This window comes from Eschrichtius robustus, chromosome 2, assembly GCF_028021215.1.
Source record: "Eschrichtius robustus isolate mEscRob2 chromosome 2, mEscRob2.pri, whole genome shotgun sequence".
NCBI classification, from domain to species: domain Eukaryota; kingdom Metazoa; phylum Chordata; class Mammalia; order Artiodactyla; family Eschrichtiidae; genus Eschrichtius; species Eschrichtius robustus.
Genome location: NC_090825.1, coordinates 79,710,561 through 79,735,354, shown reverse-complemented (window position 1 = coordinate 79,735,354; position 24,794 = coordinate 79,710,561). Strand labels below are relative to the sequence as shown.

Here is a 24,794-nt window from a genome sequence, read left to right as displayed (position 1 = left end):
GGGAAAAACTGTGGCAAAGTCTCTGTGCCCAGAAAGGGCGGCAGCAATCCAAGACTGTGTTATTCCAGGTGATTCCAGGCAACAGGAGGCTGCTAACTGGTGTGGGTACCAAAAAAATGTTTTTAAAATAAAAAATAAAATAAATAAATAAAAGAGAAAATTGAGATAACAGGATTCTTAATATTTGTTAGTCACCATTTGCTGTTCAAGACAATAACAACCTCTTTTTAAGATTTTTGGACAGCTGCTCAAGTTCTAATCCCTGGAAAGCTGGAGGTCTGGACATGAATATAGTGAAGAATTTTGTATTTTTAAGCACAGACCTCATTGTGACATAGATTATTTCGCAGTGTTCATTCAGTACAGACATAAGCACTATGTACTCAGTGGCTGTAACATTCATCCTACTTCATGTGTGCAGTTCAGTTGACATAATTTTCCTTTTTTATTTGTTCTGAACTGCCACACATAAACACTAAGTATAAGGATTAACTTTCTCTTTAAGAAATGATTAGGTATGTTTTCCCCAATCAGAATTCGCTCCATTTAATATTCTACCTAGTAGCACTAACAGTGCTTTTCTGTGCCTTCAGTTTGGGTTTAATTCTTTTTCAAGCTTTTCTACCCTTTGGCATATTTCGTGAACAAAGACTAACTTACAATCTTGTGATGTCTCTTTCTGGAACACCCAAGAAGTGGGGATTTACAAAAGTTTCCAAAGCCAGAAAATCCTGCCCCCCAAGATCCTCCCCACCAGGACTAAGTTGTTGCCATCCAGGCTGCCTTCAAAGAACCAAATGCAGGTCCCATGTCTGCAGGGGCCCAAAACTAATACTAAAGACAGACCTCTGGGATAATACTGACTTCTTTGCAATTGCTTAAAATTTAAAAAGGAAAAACCACAGTAGTGATATAGTTTAGAAAATGAGTCTGTGGACAAGTTGTACGACTTACTGTCAGTAACCATAAAGGATTTTGCACGAACACACCCTCACTCCCTTTCTTTTGCTATTTCTCAGCTCTTCCAGCAGGTGTCACTATAATCACAGAACAAACATTCCACAGGATGGTATGTAGCTTTATTTTTCTACCATAATAATTTAAAGTATTTACACACTGCACACTCACTGTTTTACACAGATACTTATTCATATACCTATGAACCACATCTAAAGGTTTCTTTGCAAAGACTCTACACACTGTAGGAGTTTCCAAGCATAACAAAGAGAAGCACAAAAAAATGTTTCTAGTCTTTTAAAGACAGCCACGTGGAGCATCTGTGAAAACCAGTGTTTTCCCACAAGTTTAAGCTCCCCCAGAAGACGTCTTAACAGCTACATCCTACCTATGTGTTAGTATGACCCGACACTCTTCTGGTTAAGGAGGATTTCAAAAACCAACATGTGCAAGTAGCATTTTCTTTAGACATTCTACGAAAGAAACCGGAGAAAATAAACCAGGCCCTTCTCTAGAGAAATACCTGTATTTCTGAAACAGTTATCTGTGGGGAGGACCTCAGTGTCATACAGAGATACTGACTATAAAGGGAGAACAGCTAAATACACTGGTACTAATAATAGTGATGTAGGATGCTTTTAAGCATCCTTTCCAGGTAAATTATATGGCAAAACAACCCAATTTTCTTTTCCCAACTATTAGCAGAGGTGGTTGTTTTGCTTTCCCTGAAAAGGACAAAGGTATGTTAATCATATACACTCTAAACCCAGATACTGTAGAAAACTTCTACTGTTTTTACTTCACTTTTAGACTATTTGCACAAAAATAGTGGTTAGGAGTACCCTAAATATTTTTCCTTCATTCTACTCAATTACGTAACAAAATGACTAGCTAACTATAGCTTCTAACCTGGCACACGATTCTGTGAGTGAACAAAAGAAGTCACGGTTCAGAGCTGATGGTAGGTAGGCCCCTGGTCCAGCTCTTATACAAGGATAACAGGTTTGGGTTTCAACTCTCTGTAAGCAGGATGCCTTCATGATTTTCCCAGACTGGCCAAGATTATTCTCTCATATACCAGAAGATGGTCGAGAGGAGGCTTGCCACCTCTGGATGAACCCACATCTCCATCCTGTGACTGATAGATCAGTTCACAGAGAAATAGAACTTCACAAAATGGCATCCTCTTTCCTGCCAGTCTGGGCCTCTGGCAGTGCCACTCATCAACAGGACACGGCAAAAGGAAGAAATTACCTGGCCAACTAAAACTAAGCACAATCTTGACCCAAATTGCTGTGAAATCTAAAGTTCATTAACTTTTGTTTGCATTTATGTAAATGATTAGGGTAAAGTATAAATATTGCCACTAATTCTTAGAACCATACATTTATATTTTAGATGTAACAATATAAACCTACCTATCCTGGAGTCCATGTTCTCAGTTACTGTTCTTGCCTTTTGTTGGTGGTGTTCTCCTTTTGCAAGAGGTGCCAACAATGTAATTGTAGAGGCAAGGAGTTTCTCATGTAGCTTGGTGAAATTACTATAAAGTAAAATGACTAAATAATAGTCACCTACAGATGTTAAGAGGGAGAGTTATCTGATTAAATGGAGAGGCCACCTGGGGTGCAATACTGCCCAGTGCGAATGTCTGGACTAACCAGCACCCAGAGTTAGCTACATACAGTCAGGCCAAGGAAGCGCTTCTGCCATGAGCACCCTAGTCCACTCCATTATGCACACAGATGTGTCAAAGACTGTGAGGAAGACCTCAGTGTGGGGGGCAAGGAAGAGAACTTTGTGATGGGATCTGGGCCTTGATATTAAAGAATCTAACAAACCCCAGTCCCTGGGATCCTGAAGTGAGACTGAGGAGGGCTTACTGGGCGTGAACACAGGGGGCAGTGTGTTTCCGAGCCCAAACAGCCGAGGAAGAGAAGGCTGAGAATGCGGGCTTGTACAAATTACAGAGATAAGAGCAAGGCATGAGCAATGAATTTATGTTTCTGCGTTTTGTTCGTTCAAAGAGGGAAAAGCTGCAGTTTAAACAAGGACACGGGATGACAAAAGTCTGAGAGCTGCCGGGTCCTAGCAAGATGCCTGGTATTTATCTATGAAATTGTCATCACTATCCCCTTCTGACCTATAAAACAGCAGTTTTCATTCAACCTACCATACTATAAGTGCTCAGATATAACAATCCTAGTTAATAAGAACTGTACTAACATTCTCCCCACCCTCTGAAAAAGTGACAGCTGTAAAAGAGGGAGAGGGCGTCCTAGAATCAGTGTTGAACAGCCAAAAGCACCTGGAGGGGGGTTAACTGTCGTCCTTCCACATCGAGTGAGGGCAGCAGAAGAGGGTAAGGAGCTAGTTCAAAGGAACGAGGCAGCTGCGCCAGGAGGCGGCAGGCGAAAGCTGCGTGCGCGGGATGAGCAGCAGTAGGAGAGGACGGGAGGGCGCAGCCAGGAAGAGCTACAAACGACGTCGCCGGTCATCTTCAAAGGGAACGCTGCGTACGGTGTCTGTGCACGTGTACTATATACATACTAACCAGATACACACATAAATATTTAATATATAAAAAATAAAGTGCTTTCTAACAGGTCCCCAGGCAGGGACATTATAAAACATTTCACAAAACTGCAAAACAAAATCGATACAATCAAAGAACACTACATCCAACAGATGTGAAAACAGTCAAACACAATATGTACAATCAGGTGGGTGTCCCAGGACAAACATCCTGTCATATACATGGTATATACATATATACTCTTTTACTCAATATATTATGACAATATATATTTTAAAATTTTGTTATAGACAAAAACAGAAACAAAACAAGAGACAACCCCTACAAAAACACAATAAGGATGGAGCACGCGAGGCCTAGACTGACAGACAAATGGCTGTCTCCACGGGGAGTCCCGCGACCACTGCTTGGGAAAATGTGCCAGCGTTCCTTCCTGGGGTGCAGTGCCGCCACGTCTTCCAAGGCACTGTGGGCTGCGGCGGTGAAGTTGGCATCCCCCGTGGTGAGCAGGTCAAAGACACAGGACTGGAAATAGATGTCCTTCACCGGCATCTTCTCGTGGCATTGAGCGTTAGCAGTCTCCAGTGTGTAGCCAGGCCAGGCCTGGGCCGAGGACGTGTGAGGCAGGCTGTGCCCCAGGATGGCAGACACCTGGCCCTGCCCGTCATCAATGCGCTCGCTCAGGGGGCAGCCGTTCACACACAGCTGCAGGTCCTGGCTCTCCTCGTAGGACATGGCCAGGTCTTCAGGCATGCGGACGGCGAGGGTCAGGTAGCGACCCAGCTGCCGCACGAACACCGTGGTCCCTATGTAGCGAGCGTGCATCTCCACGTAGCGGCCGCTCTCCCTCTCCACGATACGCAGGCTCTTGGTGTCGCCGTCCCCTCCGCTGGTGCTGCCATCCACAAAGGCAGCTGGCAGGTCATCTGTCACAGCTTGGTATACTTTCTGATCTGTACACTCGCGGTGGGCTTTGAAGATGATGGTGATCTGTGGGAAGGAACGCGTACAAAGTTTAACACGATGGGAGGGATACAGGACGGTGCATCCTTGTGTGGCAAGAGCTGCTCTCCATTCTGGAGTTGAATGGCTAGAGACAGAATCTCCAGACTAGGCCTCTTTGCTTCTGCCTTGCAAGTGAATGGTGTCGCTGTTAGGGGAACTTTTTAAAGTCCTATGTATTTGGAATGATAATTTAACACAGATCCGGGGAATATGCCTCAGGAAAAAATTTTCATTTTCCTAAGACAGAACAATGCTGTTGTTGGGATACAGGCAATTTTTATTGGTAATTTATATCTTGTCTCTTCCAAAAACAGGTGAGCTGTGGTAGAGCTCTGAGAAAAAAAACATTCCGTTCTCAGTTATGCAGAAGCTCTAAGTGGCTTAATTAACAATAAACCTACCAGAACTTTGATTTCTAAAAAGTTTCTCCCTTGGACCCTAAAACCATATCCCATGACTCATCACTACAAACTTACTTATAAACACTGAGGAAGGAAATGGAAAGCTGAGGAGGGGGCCATCCCAGCAACAGCTACCAATCATGTGCCTCAGGAAAGATTTCTCTTAAGTCCCTTAATCAAATGTTTCACATGACTGGCTAATCGCTGTGACAGCAAACTTACTTAGCAAATGCAGCTCCCAAGCACTGGCAGGGACTAAATACCCTAAACCTAGTTACAGCAAATGTTTCCCCCAAACAGCACGATGGCCCTTCGACTTCTCAGAAATCTGTTCCCCAGTCAACTCTCAACCCTCCAAGTTAGGCAGACAATTCACAGAGAAAAAACTACCGATAATACAAAAGCTTCCCTTTGGTGAACCGATTTTATTTCCTTCATTAGAACAATTATTTAAAAAAATGAACTTTGAGCACCTCTGTCTCCAACATCCTCAACATCTCTGCCGCAGGCGATGGAAGGAAGATGACGAGGAAGAGACAGGGCCTTCTGGATCACACAGGTGGGAAAACGGTCCCCAAGGGGAAAAAAGACTATGCTTTGAGATCTGAGTTACTGTCAATAACTGAGGTAACAGCTTATTATTCTTTTTTTTTCAGAGAACTATTTTATTTTAAATTAATTTTTACTGGAGTATAGTTACTTTACAATGTTGTGTTAGCTTCTACTGCACAGCAAAACGAATCAGCCATACATACACACCTATCCCTCCCCTTTTGGACTTCCCTCCCATTTAGGTCACCACAGTGCATTAAGTAGAGTTCCCTGTGCTGTACAGTACGTTCCCATCAGTTTTCTATTTTATACATAGCATCAATAGTGTATATGTGTCAATCCCAATTATTCTTTCTTCTTGAAGAAAAAAAAAAGTATCAGGTGACTTCAGTCAAGGAGGGAGGTAGACAAGCCAAACACTCTACAGATTACTCTGGATGGAGGGAACCTTCCACCTCCTGCAAGGGGACTAATCAAAACAATAGACCCTTGTTAAAAAGGCCATGCCGGCCCCCTCCCCACCCCGCTCTCTACAAGTCCTCACTACCACCCTCAAGTTTATGTCTGAAGGGCTTTTTCCCCAACCCGGCCAGCATTTACTTGCTCACACTATTTAATTCCACATGTTACCACCAGTGTTACCTGACTGGAATTTTCCAGCCATTTCATTTCACTTCAGCCAGTTATAAAGCCAGATCTGAACCAGCTGCACTGTAGCAACTGGTTAAATTCATATCCGTTGTTTGCAGCTGCAACTAAAAGCCAGACAATGCACTATGAAAATGCTTGGTTTTCTCCCTTCCTAATTACCGAGCCACAACTTAATTTCATGACCAGCCTTCTCACATTTCAACACCTTCCTAACAACCTGAAGGAGGTGTACCAGAGATGATTTCAGGAAATTTGTTGTGCATCCAACCATATGACCTTCCACAGCGAGTGGGATTTTGAGCTAGATATCTAATGGGACTATAAACTAGATTTATTTGGTGGCTCTAAAGACAGTTTGACAAGTGCTTTTTTAAGGCAAGCTGGGATCCCCTGGAGGTGAAAAAGATTTATTCAAGTAAATTCTGCACCTGAAAGAGTTGAAAGTTAATACAGACGGCTACAGTAAGAGTAATAGACACTTCATACAGCCACTCTCCTCATTTTCAACTAGAACATCCACACTCAAAGAGTAAATGAACTCTTCTACAACAGCTAGACCATTTGTCCTTCCAGTCTAACAAACCTCAAATTTAAACCAACTTGGCATTATCGGCAAGAATTAAGTACTTTTTAGTGCACCTTAGGAAAAACACAGAGGAATTAGTTTTGCTGGGACAACACACCAGAGAGATCCAATTCCAAACAAGTTTCCAAAAAAGGCAAGCAAGGATCAATATTAAGATGAGTGGAATAGTTCCAGCTCTCACCAAGTCCACCAATTCCAACTCAGGAGTCATTTCAAACACTCTCACGTTATTGTCCTCTGCTATGCCTGTGACACTGACAGTAACTCCTATACTTCTAGAAGATCAAGTAAAACTTAAAGCTTGACCTCTGCATACTATCTACACTTACAAAATATTCCAGTTTACCTAATGGGTTTTTGTCTGTCCAATTTCCTAGGCGTGATTTTCTCTAGGAGACAACAAAGCTGGTATTTCTCTTGTTGTTCCTCCTTTAGGTGAAATAATTCGCACGGAGCATATGTATAGAATTAGCCCTTGAATCAAGATGCTGAGGGTAATGAAGCAACCTCAAAGCATGAGAGAGGTTTCCTGAGTGGTCCTCTGTAGTTTAAGTAGGTACTGAAGAGATACCTAGAGATATAATCAATGTAGTAGAAAACACTAGGTAACAGTTTCACGTGACTTAAGTTTTGTAATGTAATTTCATTCCTCATACAATTAATTACAACTCGAGGTCTTAAAAAAGCAGGCACTCAGCCATGAAGGGCCAGAAATTCATTTTCAGATTCTGTCTCCCTCTTCAGAAAAAAAGCCCAAAATTTATTCACTCTCAATAATTCTTACTTTAAAAACACTCAAAATTTAATTGGAATGTTTGGTAATTCCACACGTTTTATATTTCCAACTAGCAGCTGTCAGAGGGTAAAAACAGGACATTCAAAATTGTATTCTAAAGCTCTCAAACAGATAATTTAAAAACACCAGCTATGCTGCTTACTTTCCCCCCTCTATGAACTGATCCATATGCTGTAATAACTCAATTTGGCACAGCTCTTCTATGCCACACCATTTATTATTGATGGATGGCATTTCTGTGCATTTAAAACACCAGTGCCTTTTGTTAAACCTCCCCTGCCCAGCCCCTCCCAACCCTCACCTCAGACAAACTACTCCAGTCCCCTCATTCATTTTTAATGTTTCATTCCCCGAGATCTTTACCACCCAACAGGTCTCTTAGGAAGAGCAAGACAGCAGCTACAAATCAACCTTTCCACACGAGTAAGGCAATAAGGATTTAAGGTTTGCTGTGAAATACCAACATTTATAGAGGCAGCTGCCTCTCCTTTCCACCAGGAAAATTAAAAAAAATTAAATGAAAACGACACAGCCCAGAGAACCAGGCACTGCCTTGGCAATGCACAGACAGAGCTTCCCCAGGCTCAACAGCCTTGCAAAGTGCTGCACAGAAGTTTTCAAACAGTAGAATTCCCCACAGGCTGTGCACTTAACTATTTGTGCTTATTGTATTTTGGAAGAAACATTTATTGGTGTTTAATCAGGCCATCTGGCACTGCAAGTGCAGGACCTTACTAGATTTCTCTAATACCAGGACTGGGCTTTAAGATCAAGGGACTCTATCTCTTGGATTAAGATGGGCCCGCAAACCAAACTGAAAGTCACAGAAATCAGCCTGGAACATAGAGAAACAATTTTGATATGTACCTAATTAAGATTCTGCTTGTGTTAAGGAAGCTAAAATTAATTTTATTTCATATAAGTAGCTGATATGTCTACTTCCTCAGATCCTCTGGGTGCAATTATAGGTTGAAAAAACAGGCGACTATGGGAGAATAAGAGAACGCTGTGCCCATGGCCCCTTTGCTCTTACCAGATCAGTGGAGTACAGCCTCTACACTCAGTCCTCAAGGCTGAGCAAAACAAGAAACCATTCCAACAAGAGTGCATACTTCAAAGAAATAAATACACGTGCTCTATCTCCAACTCTAAGACACATAATCTTAACTTCAGAGGGTCAGTTTTTCTAAATGTTGAGAAGTCTGAGCCTAGGAAGCGCTGAAGCACCATTAGGAAGTATCTCGGCTGGACTGGGGAGAACTCTGGATCTGTCTCCCTTTTGTGGAGCAGGAAACAAAAGCATATTCATCTAGAATAGCTTTCTGTTTGAACAGTTTCATACAAAACCTAGGAGAGTATCTGTACCATACTTAAGGAAAAAATGCTGCATTGGTTAATAACTGATGTCATTGATAATTTTTCTGAAAAACTAAGAAAAAAAATCTGCCAGGAAGGTGTGAACTCGATGAACCGAATGTAATTTTACCATTGCGACTCAGCCTACATATCAGCTATCTACCTATAGAAAATCTGAACTTAAGATCTACAAGAGTATAGTTTCTTAAGTAATTTCATTGGACTAGGACAAGATACTAACAGGAAGACAGTAGTACATGTGTTTAAGAGGAGGGTGGCAGGTTAAAAATCTTACTCTAGACTTCTTTTAAGTCCTGAATGAGACTATAAACATCTCCTACCTTCTAAGGATATGAAAATAGGTTTCTCTATGCTCATGAGTCTCTTTCCACAGAGCTCTGTTCTAGGAGCATTTACAGGATTCCAGAGAAACGGAATGGATCAGACTTATTTATTCCTCAGTGTTGCCCTAGGTAATACACGCAGGAACAAGGGCTGCCTTGGCTGCTGGAGGGGTTCTTGGCAGCAGACGGAGAAAGAAGAAACCGAACCAGAGGGAAAGGACACCCACAGTTGAGGCTGCTAGGGTGGTCCAGGGGAGAAGCATTAAGCTCAGTGGCTGGAAAGAGCACGTGAGAGAGAAAGGGAAGCAGGCCCAGGGATGACACATAAAAGGGACAGGCAAAAAAAACCGTCGACTTCCAAAGAGCAATTTCTGTACACTTAAAACAAGGAAGGCTGGAAGTAGAAATAGGCTCAGAGACAGGGAAACTGGCCAGCTTCCTTGTACAGACCAGAGCTGAGTTTGGGGAGGAAAGCCTCTCTCTGGTCCTCACAGTCTTGGCACTCAGAGAACCCCAAAGGGAACTTCTTGTTTGTTTGTTGTGTTCGGACTTTGCATTGAGGAGGCCAGCAAATGTAGGAACTCACTATGCTTCTAGATGCGAAGTTAGATACGTGTGGACAGTATTACAGGCCGAGGCTGCCACTGTGCTTTAGACCAGAGGCTAAAAATATTCTGAAAGGTGACAGCCAGGGCCAGAGGCAGTAACTCTAGGGGCAGGAATCTGCCCTAGCAGGTCTTGCTTTCAGGGATCTCCCTCCTAATTGGGGGGGGGGGGGGAGCGGGGGATGGGCACAGGGCCACAGATCCCCAGGCTCTAGCAGGACTTCGGGCAAATGCTCTGGGACTAGGTTCAGCACAGCTGTTTCCCAAACCAATGGGGATTAGGAAATCACAGCCTCACTGATCATTTTTCAGTTTTGGTGATTTAAAAAGCAAAAGGGCTTGAAGGTCTCCACAATACACTCACACTCTGTCACTTGTAGGTTCAATTTCAGGTTCCCAGGGCTATTAAAAAAAAAAGCAGGGGCTTCCCTGGTGGCACAGTGGTTGAGAATCTGCCTGCCAATGCAGGGGATACGGGTTCGAGCCCTCGTCTGGGAAGATCCCACATGCCACGGAGCAACTAGGCCCGTGAGCCACAACTACTGAGCCTGCGCGTCTGGAGCCTGTGCTCCGCAACAAGAGAGGCCGCAACAGTGAGAGGCCCGCGCACCGCGATGAAGAGTGGCCCCCGCTCGCCGCAACTGGAGAAAGCCCTCGCACAGAAACGAAGACCCAACACAGCCAAAAATAAATAAATAAATAAATAATTAAAAAAAGAAAAAAAAAAAAAGAAAAGCAAAGCCCAGGAACGCGGTGGTTAGAGGGAGTGACCATATATTCCAAGAAGCCAGTTAACTGGAAAGTTACAAAACAATATCCTTCTGTCTTCATTTTCCTGAGGCAGGGAGAGGGGAAAGCATGGACACCACATAAATGCACATGTGTGCTTATGTGTGTACTCACACACACCTTTAGACGGAAAGATTAAACCCTGACCCCCTTTTCAGGAGCACATGCAGAGTAGATGGGAAGTTAGTATTTAAATGCTGTCACATCAATTCTATCCACAGTGTGCATACTAAGTTCCAACACTGAAAGAACCCCACCAGCAGTAGCAAAGGTACTTTGGGCTCCAACTCTTAAAATAACCAGCTAACTGGGACATACAGAGCTCCTCTCTCCACAGACCCAATTTCACCTGAAGTTCTTTCTAGACCCAACAGCATCATGTTTTCACTACAAGGCTCTCCAGCTAAATTCTGCATCTTAGATGGGTGCTGCTATTCTTGTTAGTTATTACTTACTGACAAGCTGAGCAGTTTAAGAAGTCCTGAAGTTACCCCACCCATGAGAACACAAAATTCAAAACAGTGGAAGAGCAAGTTCTACTACAGTCAAAACAAATAAAGACAAAATGGGTAAGGTAGCATTTTTCATTGTTCAACACTGTAGGTAACTATCCCACATTCCGCACAGGCAGAAACTGTTTGGTTAGCATTAATTGAAGCCAACAAAAAAAGTACCAACCATCCAATGTTTCCTTCTTGCCCCTTCCTCTCAAAATGTTAACTCAAAAGAAAATTTAACAGGGCAGAGAGAAACATTTGGAAATGTGACAGAAAAACAAGTTCTAACTCTCAGCTGTGCATCAGACTTGGCCTCCTGCCTCTGGTTTAAACTATGGAGGAGTGTGGATTTGTTTTAAAGGAGTAGAGGCCCACAGCACTCGCATGGAATCCTGGCTGGCTCAGGCAGGCGTTGGGTTAATTTCACTTACAAAAGGGGGATTACGAAGGTCCTTTTTGTCCTTCCAAACCACATCTGGGACAGAGGAGTGGCACAGAGAGATTCAAAATATAAAACTGACAAGATACACAGACACAAATTTTTAGACAGTTTCCACTAATATCTTCCGTGTTTCTTCATTCTATTCCAGAGAATAGAAAGATGATAAAAGACTCATTACCCAGAGTACATGAATCTGTATGAACTATATAAAGGTGTATCTTGTTTGGAAAGTACAGCATAAAGAATAACCAAGGCAGGCCCATTTTCACCTTACAAAATGATCTTTCACACTTACAGATACATCATGGAGCTAATAATTTCTCCTTCTTTTCCTGCTTCCTTTGCCCACATATACTTTTACCTCCAGGCAATCTGTTGAAGTTTCATATAGTTCTATGAAGCAAAGTTGAATAGTTTCTGGGCCTGAGACCTTACAATCCAATACAAACGAGAGCTATGCAGGAAACCAGAAAAGGACAAATAGGAATACTACCACCTGGAATTATATCTGATTTCTGCTTTTCTAAAAACTATTCTTTAATGTTTCAATATTATCTCTACAATAAATAAATTCAGGGAGGATAAGGTTATCTAAGACATGTTTTCATGTGTCTTAAAGATGAGATGGAACCCTGAAAAAAATGAATTTAACTAAGAACTGGTGACACTGATGGTCAAATTCCCTAGAAAGCTTTCTGGTATTAAATCAAAGGTCAACAACCTTTCAACAGTGGCAGCCAGGGTTCTAGAGCCTGCTAGGGTGTACAGGAGTGAGGAGACCTGGGTGCACGTGAGAGGCCACCTGAACAGTGGGAGGTGAAAAGGGAGACTGTGACAAATCCTAGGAGTAAGAACACTGACCTGTGATGGTGACCAGCGGGGACAGTCAGGCCCTAGGTACAGCAGCCCATCTCTCTGGCCCAACCTCCTGGTCCTTCCTGACACCGGAGACAACTCGCAGCACTTGGAACCAGCTTATAATGTGGGCCAGCAATGTTCTAAAAAGAAACCCTGAAAATGGCTTTTTCCACCCCCCAACACAAACCCCACAATTCTCCACTGACTGCTGCAAAGTTTAGTTATGTGCTTAGACTGAGGCAGAGACAACATTCACCTCTGCATCTCCCATACACAATAGGCCCTTTAATGCTTGGTGTTTCAAATGCAGCACCACATTATACATTTTATCAGAGAAATGAATATAGTATACGAGCTGGGAGCTACAACTGCAAACTTCTTTCCCATCTGTTCTGCAATATGCCTCAACTGGTGTTACAACCTTTTTTTTTTTTTTTTTTTTTTAGCGTTTCTGCAAAACAAGGAGGACCATGACAAGATGCAAATCCTAAAAAGATGGCAAGACTTAGCTGCATAACAGATCATCATAACAAAACAAAGAGCAATCTCAGATTTTAAGGATTAGTTACAATGTATCTGCAAGACAGCTTGTGCTCTCTGGAAGGAAAGGGCTCTACATTCTCAATGAAACTGCCACGTGTCCCTTCTGTAACAATGTAGCATGTAAGCACAGTGTCCATGTATTCAAAACACAAACCGGCAGACTGAAGGATGAGGCATCTTCCTTGGTCCACAAAAATAAGAACGATCACCACGGTGTAGCTCACATCGTCTCCATAAAGATACTAAAAACTGGTTACAAAAACTTGGCTACAAAAAAATGCACTAGGCCTAGAGTCAAGAGAGGACAGATTTCCAAACCTTGATCCAAAGATATGCCTAAAAAAGACAGCGGAAAAGCCTTTGCAATGCAGGCGCGTCTGGCTCTGATTTTGTAACCAACAGAGAATGACCCAGAACATTGGTTTACATGCCCATTTGGTTGTCGAACAACAGTTCATGCTAAGGGGCATCAGAAAGGAGCACAGGATCCAGTCATGCTCTAGGACCCTACATTGAAGAGTATTTTATCATCAGGGAACACCTTGGGTTATACAGTTTGATGAAGATAGTAAGCAAGAATGGGTCAAAGGGACTAAGTCTTCCTGTATCTCTAGTATCATCAACCAGTGGAAGTTTTCAGGAAATTTCCCAGAAACTAACTAGAGTTCGAGACTTAGGGATAATTATGGACTTTCAAGACAGGGTCTCTTACCATGCTTTGGATAGGCACTGAAAGCTACTGCCCATGGGGTCACTGGGAGCTGGTGGCCCATGGCAGCAGCAAGAATTTACAAGGCACCTCAGAGTACCCATTCACCTGGCCAACAGCCACCCGACTTGGTCAAGCACAAAGAACACACCTCTTCCCCAAAGTCAAACTGCCTGAAGGTAAACCACCTTCTCTCACTAAAGGATGAAGTACAGAAAAATCTGAAGATCTATAAAAGGACCTGCTGTCAACTCAATCTCCCCTCCTATTTGTAGTTTTGTTTCACTGAGTTTGAAGAACAGCATACAAAAGCTAGAGTGATGAGAAAGGACATGATTACGTTAAAACAAAAGGAAAAACAAAGCAAAGGTATACCAATTATTTGTACAGAATAATTTTTAAAATATTGCCATTGTTTAGGTATGTAATAAATTCATCCTTGAAATTTTTTGGAAAAGGAATCATTTTAAATGCACCTGAGAGACTGGTGTTTTTAATACATGTTACTAGGAATACATTTGTAAAGTGCAGAATCCTTTCATAAAATAATTTATACCAAAATCACCTTCTGTAATCATGGCATATACAATTCCTTATTAAATCCACATAAACAGGGATACATAGTTACAGAGAATGAAGTAAAAAGGAGTTGAGACTGAGAGGCTGGCAAAGAGAATGTGGAAGAGAAGGTACAGAAGCCCAGCATCCCCACAGATGACCTGGTTATTTACCTGTGTGAGGCCCAGGAGAGATACTGGCATTGTGTCCCCTCCCCACCCCCAGCCCAAAACAGAAAATGCTTTTCTTCCCACGCAGCCAGCGCTGCCAGTTCTAAGACTGCCCCCTCTCTCATCTCTCTCCCGCAGAGTGCCTGCAGGCCAGAAGCTGCCCCTTACAGCCAAAGGTGTAGAAGGTAGCCCAGAGCTGACATGGATCTCAGCAGAGGTGTGCAGGTGTGCCAGGAACCCCGGCAGCCCCAGGGCGGGGAGAGACGAAAAAATAGCCCTGGTCTCCCCTTTAGGAACACATCTAGCTGGCAAGGTGGCCAACCATGCAGACTCCTGGGAAGGGATCCCTAACAGGCTGGTGGAGGGTACGACATAAACCCAGCGGCCCTGAGAAGGCATACCTGCACACAGCCTGACCTACGTTTCCCAGGGAAGGGGGAGAGAAAGTAGACAAGGGAAGATGAGGCCAAACTGTCAAGGACTGCAGGTCTTGCTGCCCTACACTCACTGCTTGCCATGTGGATAAGGAAAAGTCTTAGCTAATAAATGACCCCTTGAGTATACAGGTGACTCTGTAGTTTAGATTTTTTTCCCCCCCAGCTTTGTCTTTTCGTGATGAGGTTTGAAACGTGGGTGTTCAGGGGCAGGTAGAGCTCACAAAGACAGCCTGCCTTGAACATGACTTGCTTAAGAAGCCAGGTTACCAGGACTGAGTTGCCTTAGGGACTTCCCTGAGCACTTCACTAGACCTGAGTCTAGTGCCTCAGTTTAGCGCTGAAGGTGGTGAAATGAATGTTTGCTTAAATACTATAATTTCGGCATCACAACCAGCCAGCCTCTATGATATGACATCATTGGTCAGTCTTTAAATCTAGTGACACTGAGCACATAGGTCATTAAAAATGCTTGACCACAGGATGACACAGTATCTGCAATGTGCAGTGCTGGGTTATCCAATAGCTGGTCTATGTATGTGTTTAAGGTCTCAGTAAAGCTGGGAATCATATAAAAAATTCTTCTTAAAGGTTTTTTGAAAACAGTATTACAGTAGACATCAAGGAAAAAAAAATAGATCTTTTCTGGAACTTATTTCTTATGTACTTTTTTGTCTCATTGTTTTTATTTTTATTGCCATCATTTTTTCATTGCTTAGAATTTTTAAAAGGTTTTATTTTGGCCCTGGGTTGGTAAAAGGAAATTGCAGTGCAAAATTTTAGGCCTTTGTTTGGTTTCACCAGCAGCAGCCATACCAACATGGAGACAGGCCCTCAACAGTAACCTTCCAGATGCTTTTGGGGGCTTTGGAGAGAGTTACAAAAAGAAGAAGGAAAAAAACAACTACTAGAGGTCATAGAGTAATTTGTTGCTGAACAGCATGTACACCAGATGTGGGGAAATACTTTCCAATAGTGCAATTAAAGACCAAACATTCTCACTGTCTGCTTGAATTTATGTTAGAGGATAATTTTTCCCCTCTCCTTTCTGGAATGGGTAAAATCTTTGATCCTTACCAAAGTGAGGGAGAAAACAAATTGTATTTATTTATTTGCTAAAAACTATGAGAGATTCAACCACAACTGAAACAGAATAATCTAAAGTACTTCAGTGTCGACTGTTCCGTTTATATAATGTTAATACTCATAAGGTAACCAGTTGTCCCCAAATATTTTCAACATGATCAGTAAAAAGTATAAAATTTTGAAAGGTTGAACACCAAATAGAAGTGACATGTGACTGGATGGAAGGCTTGGAAAACAAAACTTTGGGCTTGTGAAAAGAAACAATATAGCTGACCCCTGAACAACAGGAGGATTAGGGGCAAAGACCCCTGTGCAGTTGAAAATTCACATATACCTTTATAGCTGGCCCTCCGTATCGAGAGTTCTGCACCCAAGGATTCAACCAACCATGGATCGTGTAGTACTGTAGTATTTACTACTGGAAAAAAATCCACCTAAGTTGACTGGTGCAGTTCAAACCTATGTTGTTCAAGGGTCAACTGTATTTTCCCATGCACACAGCACTTATTAATCTCAAAAGTATCGTTTGAAGGATACCACTCCAAGCCCTCAATTATTTACACAATGATTTTGATGATTTTCTACATTCTTAATGGAACTGTCTTCTTGAATTTTCAGTGTTATGTCTTTCCAAAGACTATTCCCATGTTTTATATCCTATGACTGCAATAATGATGGATTTTTTGCCCATGGCTTGTCTTATGACTTCATAATTATATTAACTTCATATAGTAACATACAGCAAATACATATTTTAATATACAGATAGGAAAAATTATTTGCATACTTGTAAAACACAGAGGAAGAAAAGTTTGAGATATAAGGTTTAGAAAGGCAAGCTTGGGCTTTATTGGGAGTTGAAGTGTAAATAGTTTTAAGTTCCCCTAAGATGTCTAGACTGATGTAATAGTCTTCTTTGTTCAGAGCAATGACTTCTAATCTTAGATTTGTGACACCCCCGGGGTGTCTCCATACACGTCTGGAGGTGCTGTAAAATTCCCTCCACAAAATGTCAAGTAAAATAATTTAAATTCACTTAATAACTATGCCACATATGTTTGGAGGCAAGGGAGGTGTCCTGGAATCAAAAGAACAGTCGTAAGTATTATAAAAGCTTGTTCCCTGTCAATTATATTTTAGTCTAAACCAATTGATGAAAAGATAAACAAAGGAAATCAAGCAAGATGAGAAAACCTGTATGTGTGCTTTTGTGGTTGGAGGAGACAGTGAAGGAGCTGCTTACTTGGGACACTATTTTCATGGACAACCCTTTTTGACTGCTTTATTTATTAACACCTGAATTAGCTCAGACTGGCAACTGGAAAGCCATTCATAGCTCCTCTCCACCTACTTGCACTAAGACACTGGTGCCTTAAAATTGGCTTAGAGGATCTCTATTCAGTATTAGTTTCTTTAAAACAAACAAACAAACAAACAACAACCACAGACACTGGCAGCTAGACAGGGTAAGCTTAACTATGTCAGTTTTCCCCTCAGGCTGACTTACATTTTTATCCTGAGATTACATGGGGTTACATATCACTGCTCTGCAATATCCAATTCTTAACTTCCTTGGTCACCACTAGGTTAGGAACTAAAACACCACTGTGGGCTTGCCACTGAGAAGCTGGCTTATAGACATCACATTTTACTATAGCTTCCAAGTTCCCAATAAAATTTCCTGATGGGTTACTGCCTCTGGCTTCACAGTGTTCTTTATTCAGAACACCCATTTCAGTCATCTGATAAATCTGAACATGGATTTCTTCAAGAGCCACACACATCTGCACTTAAAAATGACACCACTGAAAAACAAAGAACTTTTTTTTTTTCATTAAACAGGCCTGCCTTTTCCCTAGAGAACCCAACTTCAATGTTTACTTTTTATTTTTCATATCACTGCCTATTTAAATTTAGACCCACATTTTATATAGGCCCTAGAATTCCACTGAGAGATTCTTTTACCAAGTAATTTTCATTTAATCCTTCATCCACCCTGCGTGCCAAGATGACCAAGAGAAGCTCCTTTTAAACTAGGTCTTTTGTGTCGCACTTCAAAAGTTGTCTGAAGAATCAAACATCTGAAAGTTATAGGAAAGAAGAAAAAAGTACACTTGCCTTATCTGTAGCAGTAGCACTGGATCCAGGGACCACGGGCACATTCGTCACTTGAACTGAAAGATAATTATTATCTATGAGTGGCCAGGCCCCTTCCACTTTGCATGTCTGGAAGTGATCCTTGAAAGTTCTAAGGTGAGGATCTCCGAACAAGCCACAAAAAAGGTAATTGGGAGGGTTCTGGTCCCCTCCCCTGTGTTCTCTGGCTCCCGTGTGGCTATGATAGTTACAAGGGTCATGGGTCACTTCAGGATTTGTGGAGGATGTGGGTCCGTCCTTAGAACAGTTCCTCTGGCTCATGAGGTCACTGATACCCAACACAGCAGAATGGTATACTAGGTTACCACGGCAGGCTTTTGAAGTTCGCTGGGTGCAGCCGGCATAGGCACGCAGAGCCTTGCAAAACTCAGAGTCAAAGCCATCAATGGCAGAGTTCAGGTGTGAAGTCAGGGACACAAAGTCCGTGGTACACTTCTGGATTCGACATTGGGCTGGCTGTTGGCAGTCACCTATGAGAAAGAAGATAAGAACAAACATTTTTTAAATGCTTCACAACTTCCTGAGCTACATGAGAAAATGACATTCTCCTCTGGGAACTGTTTGTTCTATTTCATATACTCCTATTTTAAGCAGGCCTTCAGAAATAGGGTTGTATTGTGCTTCTTGGCCTCTCACAAAGTAAGCCACTGGGAGAAACACTGCATGCAGCTAGTTAACTTGAAACTAAAGCATGGGCCATTGTGAGTAAACAGGAGTCCAGCCCAGTGTTCTTAGGGTAAAATTACAAGGGAATGATAAACGAAATATTTTATCAACTTTGCTACTGTTTATAGATTTTGAGAAAGGTGTCTTTGCTTTAAGACCAAGTCAAAGATATGAACTTTGTTTTGATTTTGAAAACTGCATAAGTAATTTGCTTTGGAAATCACTGTCTATGCACAAAACCACGAGTTAAAGCCTGCACACCTCAGGGAGGGGAAACTCCTGAATTACAGCATGATTAGTTAAAACACCTTTACCCGATTCTACTATGGCTATAGGGAAAGAATATCAGGAAAAAATCCAGGTACTAAGTTATTCTGCATTTCTTGAGGAATGTTTATCAACAAATTGCATATATATTAACACTTAATCTCCTGGTTTCTATCAATACAAAGTGTAAATGTTCCCTTAAAAAAATGAAGTGATTGATCTGACCAAGCTAGGTATTCACTTATCCCATAGCATCAATCACACTAGGATTCCAGCTCCTAAACAGTTCACCAGTAAAAGTACACTGAATCAAAAAGTACATAACACTGACAGGTGATCCCACCAACTATGTTTTTTCCCAGAAACAGAACCAGAGACAGAATTCTTAGAGTATATATAAACGACTTTTTCCCTAAATCAACAATTCACATAAACTTAATGATTTAAGTCAAGCTAAAATGAAGTAATGAAAAATCATGTGATTACTGCCCTACTATTTAAAAAGTCAGTTTTCAAATTATGGTCTGCCCCTAGCTTCTCATATAAAAATTTGTAAAATCTCTCAAAGCACAAAAAACACAATGAACTGCCAATACTAGGTCAGTGGTGTGCACCAATCAGTTTAACACAATATTATTCCTTAAAATGGGAACACCAGAATTACTGAAAAGAAAAATAATTTTCTTTATCACCCACCTCAAATTTTATACAAATGAACTGTAACACGTATTTGTATTACTTGCACATTCTTTATAGGTCTCTCAACCATGGAGGAACCTCAATGTCAAGTCTTAGGTTCCTCATATGAGAAATGAGTAGGTTGTCCTACAGTAAACTCTGTGATCTTTTCTAGGCATAAAATATCTATTGTGGGGGGGAAATCAGTCAGTAGAATATTATTAAATGTATAATTATTCAAGATTTAGGCATAACAAAACTTCAGGATAATATTAAGATTTAGTACTTTATCTGATAACCCTAATAATCATCTTAGAAAGATATTTTAATCTTTTCAGTAGTAAACTGCTTTTAAATCTGAATAAAGTAGCCTGTAATCTCTGCTCATGGCATCAGCTGGGGAAACAAAGGGTAGGAAATGACAACCTCTTAAGGCACTTCCCCAACCATTCTTAAATTTCAAAAACCAAAAAGGGAAAAATATAGTCAAGACTGGATATTTGATTTAACACGAGTAAAAGAGAAGATTAAAATATTTTAATATTTTGGAGCTATGAATTTACAGCTATCACTAAATCGCACTTAAAAAAATCAAATACATATTTATGTGTTTGGTCCCTTTTATGTTTGCTCATTCCAAAGTTGATATTTATAGAATTCTTCTCTATAAAGTAGATCAAATCATTTTTCAACTACTTTTACTCAAAAAAGCAAAAATGTGAACAAAAAATACAACCAACCAACAACCCCCAAAATGGCATTAAAGCCATTTTACAGATGGGAAAATCAAGACAAAGGGACACTAAAGGCCTTGTCCTGGCTGGATTGTAAACAGCTAGTATGAAGCCCAGAGCATGGTGCCTTTCCTCAAATCCTGTTTTCATTCCTCCACATGTCACATCCCTACTAAATGCCTGATTCTCAAGACAGTACTTGATAGCTTAAAAAAAGACATAACTACAGTATCATTTCTTTTAAAATCAGCTTCACAGTAAGCAGTAAGCAAGAAAATAAAATATGGGCCAAGATCACTCAGTAATGAACAGTTCTTGGACAACATATAAATGACAGCAGAAGAACTTTCTGCTAAACTTGCAGTGCCTATTCTTTTTTATGGCCTATAAAATCTAGCCAAGCATACACTTACTAATAATTATTTCAAATAGTCATAAAATATCAGAAGTAAGACGAGCATGGAAATGCAGGTGCAATTGTTCAGAAAGGAAGAGAAAAGCAGAATTTAGATTCCCAGCTCCTTTTTTGTTCCTTTCCTTCCTCCCCCGTCCCTTTTTCATAGCAGGTGGGTGCTGATTCCTTTGAGAAATCTCACATAAAACAGAACTCCTTGGGTTCCTTTGTATTGGATGAGGTTTCTAACAGACTTTTTGAATAGAGATGATGGGAGGGAGGAGGGCTAACTAGAGAGAAAGTGCATTTGGGTCAGCAGTTTCAGCCCCATCACAGGCTCCTGTATAATGACTAATTTGCAGCATACACCCAGAAACATCCAGGCTTCATGAATTTATAATGACAATGCACACTTTGCCTGTTATAGGCGGTAAAGTAAGACTCCTGTCAAAATACCAAGACAATGCATAGCAGAAACAATTTCAAGGATGCAGCCATGAAGGCCATGAAGTGTATGAGTAAGCAAGGAACTCCCATATTGGATCTCCATTCAGGAAGCACAGAGGTTTGCTTAAGGAAAAAAAAAAAGTGAATAAAAGTATTCTTTTCATTTCCCAAGGGCAGAATTCAAAATCTGCAGCTACAGATCTATTTTTCAAATCAGATCATCTATGATGTGACAGTATTTTCATTCCGGTAAATGAAACCTACTAAGGGATTTGTGGGTCTATAGCTTTCATTAATGATCCAGACATAAAGACCTCACCATTCAAGACAGTTTCCTCAACGTCCAGACTGCACGTGTGAATCTGCAGCCCAATCACCAGTTTATAATAAAAGAAATCAGATATGCTGAAGTGAATTAAGTGAAATGCAGAGCCATATGGGGTGCAGAGGCAAATTATATGGATCCAGGCACAAAACATATGGTAGCCCATCTGCAAAGAGCACTCGGTTAGGCTCCCTGCTCTGAGGAGAAACAACCCCTGCATTTCTTTTTTTTTTTTTTTTTTTTTAAACATCTTTATTGAAGTATAATTGCCTTACAATAGTGTGTTAGCTTCTGCTTTATAACAAAGTGAATCAGTTATACATATACAATATGTTCCCATTTCTCTTCCCTCTTGCATCTCCCTCCCTCCGACCCTCCCCATCCCACCCCTCTAGGTGGTCACAAAGCACCGAGCTGATCTCCCTGTGCTATGCGGCTGCTTCCCACTAGTTATCTATTTTACATTTGGTAGTGTATATATGTCCATGACACTCTCTTACCCTGTCACATCTCACCCCTGCATTTCAATAGCACTGCTCTTCAAAGAAATCTCTCAAAAAGGAGCCCTCTTTTCTATAACCAGGTTAACTGCTCCATTCCAACAAGCTGTCCACAGATATCACTCACCACAGCAACTCTGGGTAGAATCTAATGGTGACTTCAGCGTGAGCACATTAGGATACTGAGAGGAGTTTCACATTCCAACCTCTTGAACTAAGGCACCTTAATTTTCTAAACCTTTAAACCAACTTCTTAGGCCTTTCATGGGCCAGCGAAGAAATCTTCAAGGACCACATTCCAATCCTGTTATAGGACCCAATGGCAACTAAAGGAAACAATATCCAAGTAGTCAAGAGGGACCCAGTCCTGCCTACCACTTCAATTTCCATTTCAAGAAACCTAAACTTTGACATTGTGGACACTTATTTTTTTCACACAAAACCCTCCTGAGTAGATTTTTTGACACGTCATAAAAAATTTTCCATGTAACCATAAGCAAACTGACTTTATTTTCTAAGGTTCTAAAGTCACTAATTTAAAACTTTAATCATTGTAAAACTTGCTATTTTACACTCTCTATTAAGACCTCGGTCTGTTTCCACAAGTGACAGTGTTAAAATGCAGCTGTTATATCACAATGCAAAGTTACGCAAAGTAAATTAAGTCACCTCCTCAAATGCCCCATTTTTTCCCCATTACTTAAAAGACCTCCTGGATTTTTAACACCGCTGCTATGACTTAGTAAATACATAAAAATTACTCCGTATGGGTGGCATTAAAGTTCAGTATTCTCCAGATCAGAGCGTTGTGACTGCTGTCCTACAAATACAGGACAAAAAGATCTCGAAGGAAAACTTACCTAATGCTCTAGGTGTTCTCAAACTAAAAGATAAATTACCTTTCAATTTGGTATTAAAAAAATTATTTGTCTATACCTGCTCCTAGAAGTGGTACTTATTTGTAAAGAGGGTCCTAGATTTTTTCCCCAGCTTTATTGAAATGTAACTCACATATAACATCGTGTTAATGAAACGATTTTAAAAAGAAAAGTAGGTTAAAACATGCTAAAAGGCTCATCTTCGCTAAGAAGAACGAAGAAGGCTTCCTTCGCTGAGAACAGATTTCTCACCGCTGCTTCCATAGGGGAAGCGCCAAACCTCCAGAAGGCAAGACATCTGTCAACCTCTCCTGGAACCCGAAAACACGCGGCTAGCCACAAAGCACGAGTTTTTCCAAAGAGGTTGAAAGTTGAATTAAAAGCAGCTTTCGCAAATATGAAAGAAGTCCCAGTTTAAAAAAGTTTAAGTTACTTCGAGATTAACCCCCAGGTTTTCCAGCTCTGGTGAAAATCTTTCCATCTGGTGCGATTTCTTCGCCTCGTCGCCACCCCCAACTCCAGAGAAGCAGCACAAGGCTTCCTAGTCACCCCACCGAGGAGGCGGCGGCGGCGGCGGCGGAAACCTGATCCCAGCCTGACTTTCAGTAAACACCAATGCAGAGAGCAATAAAGCATCCGGAACATTTGTCTCGGGTGCGCAGCCCCCGCCCGCTACATCTTTGATAAGTGGCTGTTGGAGGGGAGATTTATCAACGGTCCGAGCAGAAGGCGGGGAAGGCGGGAGGGAGGGGAAGAGGCCCCTCCTCTGCGCCCTGGGCGCTCCGCTCAGTCGGCGGGTGTGTTCCTGCCGCCGCCCCGCGAGCCCAGCTAAGGTGCATGGCAGGGGCTGGTGAGGCCTTTCCCGTCGCGCCACGCCGCCTTCCGCCCCGGCAAGCGCCTACGAGACCGGGGGTGTCGGGGAACAAAGCACTCGGCCCTAGAGCTGGCTCCCCTCGCGCGCGCGCCTCATACCTGCGTGAAGCAGCCCGAGGCTGAGCAGCAACAGAAGCAGCAGCGCCAGGGGCGGCGGGCAGAGCCGGGGGCGGGGGCGCTGCTCAGCCCCGGCGGCAGCGGCGAGGGCGGCGGCGGCGGCGCAGGAAGATGCTGCTCTCAAGCCCATGCCCGTCCATGCAGGTCTCGTGGGCTCCGGCGAGGGCGGCGGCGCGAGCGCCGTGGCGGGTCCCGGGCCGTGGCTGCGGCATGGGCCGGAGGACGAGCCTCGCTTCCTCTTCTTCCTCCTTCAGGCCCGCGTCGGACACGGGCCGCCGCCACCGCCGCAGCGAGCAGTGCGCCGCGGGCGGAGCGAGTTGGCGGCGGCGGCAACAGGGCGCAGTGGCATCGTGGCGGCCGGAGACGGCGGCGGGCGGAGGGAGAAGGGGCGGGAGAGAAGACACAAAGACCGTGAGCGAGTGCGAGGCCCGGCCTGCAGCGCGCGGGCGCCCTGGCCGCGGCCAGCGTGGGCTCACCGGGCGTGGAGCTCGGGTGTGGGCGAACAGGAGGAGCACCCACCTCCCGCCAGCGGCCACCGCCGGCCAGGATATCTTTGCGCGTCAGCTCAGCGCTCAATCAATCTCAGCCCCTCACTGCCGCCCCGCCCGCCCTACACCCGCCAATCCGAGTCGTCCCCACCCCGGCCTCGCCCCTCCCTCTAGCTCCATTGGCTGAGAGGCGGGTGCTCTGGGCCCAGCCCGCCACTCGTAGGGCCCAAAGCGCCCGCCCCCCCGTGCCTCCTCCCTCTTTCTGCCTGCCCAGTGTAATTCGAGTTCCGCGTCCGCCCGCTGCGAGCCCTGTCCTTCGTGCCCGGGCCCAGCCTCCCTCCGGCTTCCTCCTCTGCTCTCCCCTCCACCCCCTTCTGCGATTTACTGTTTCCTCG

General features: G+C 42.8%; 1 protein-coding gene across 1 annotated transcript; it reads right to left on the bottom strand.

Annotated features, from left to right (window-relative positions):
• Positions 1-1,057: 1,057 nt before the first annotated feature.
• On the bottom strand, positions 1,058-24,452 carry RGMB (repulsive guidance molecule BMP co-receptor b). The gene is made up of 3 exons (XM_068535676.1): positions 23,894-24,452; positions 17,994-18,502; positions 1,058-4,483 (listed from the first exon to the last, which is right to left on the bottom strand). The coding sequence occupies exons 1-3, from the start codon at positions 24,039-24,041 to the stop codon at positions 3,815-3,817; spliced, it is 1,326 nt and encodes a 441-aa protein (XP_068391777.1). The 5' UTR covers positions 24,042-24,452; the 3' UTR covers positions 1,058-3,814.
• Positions 24,453-24,794: the final 342 nt, after the last annotated feature.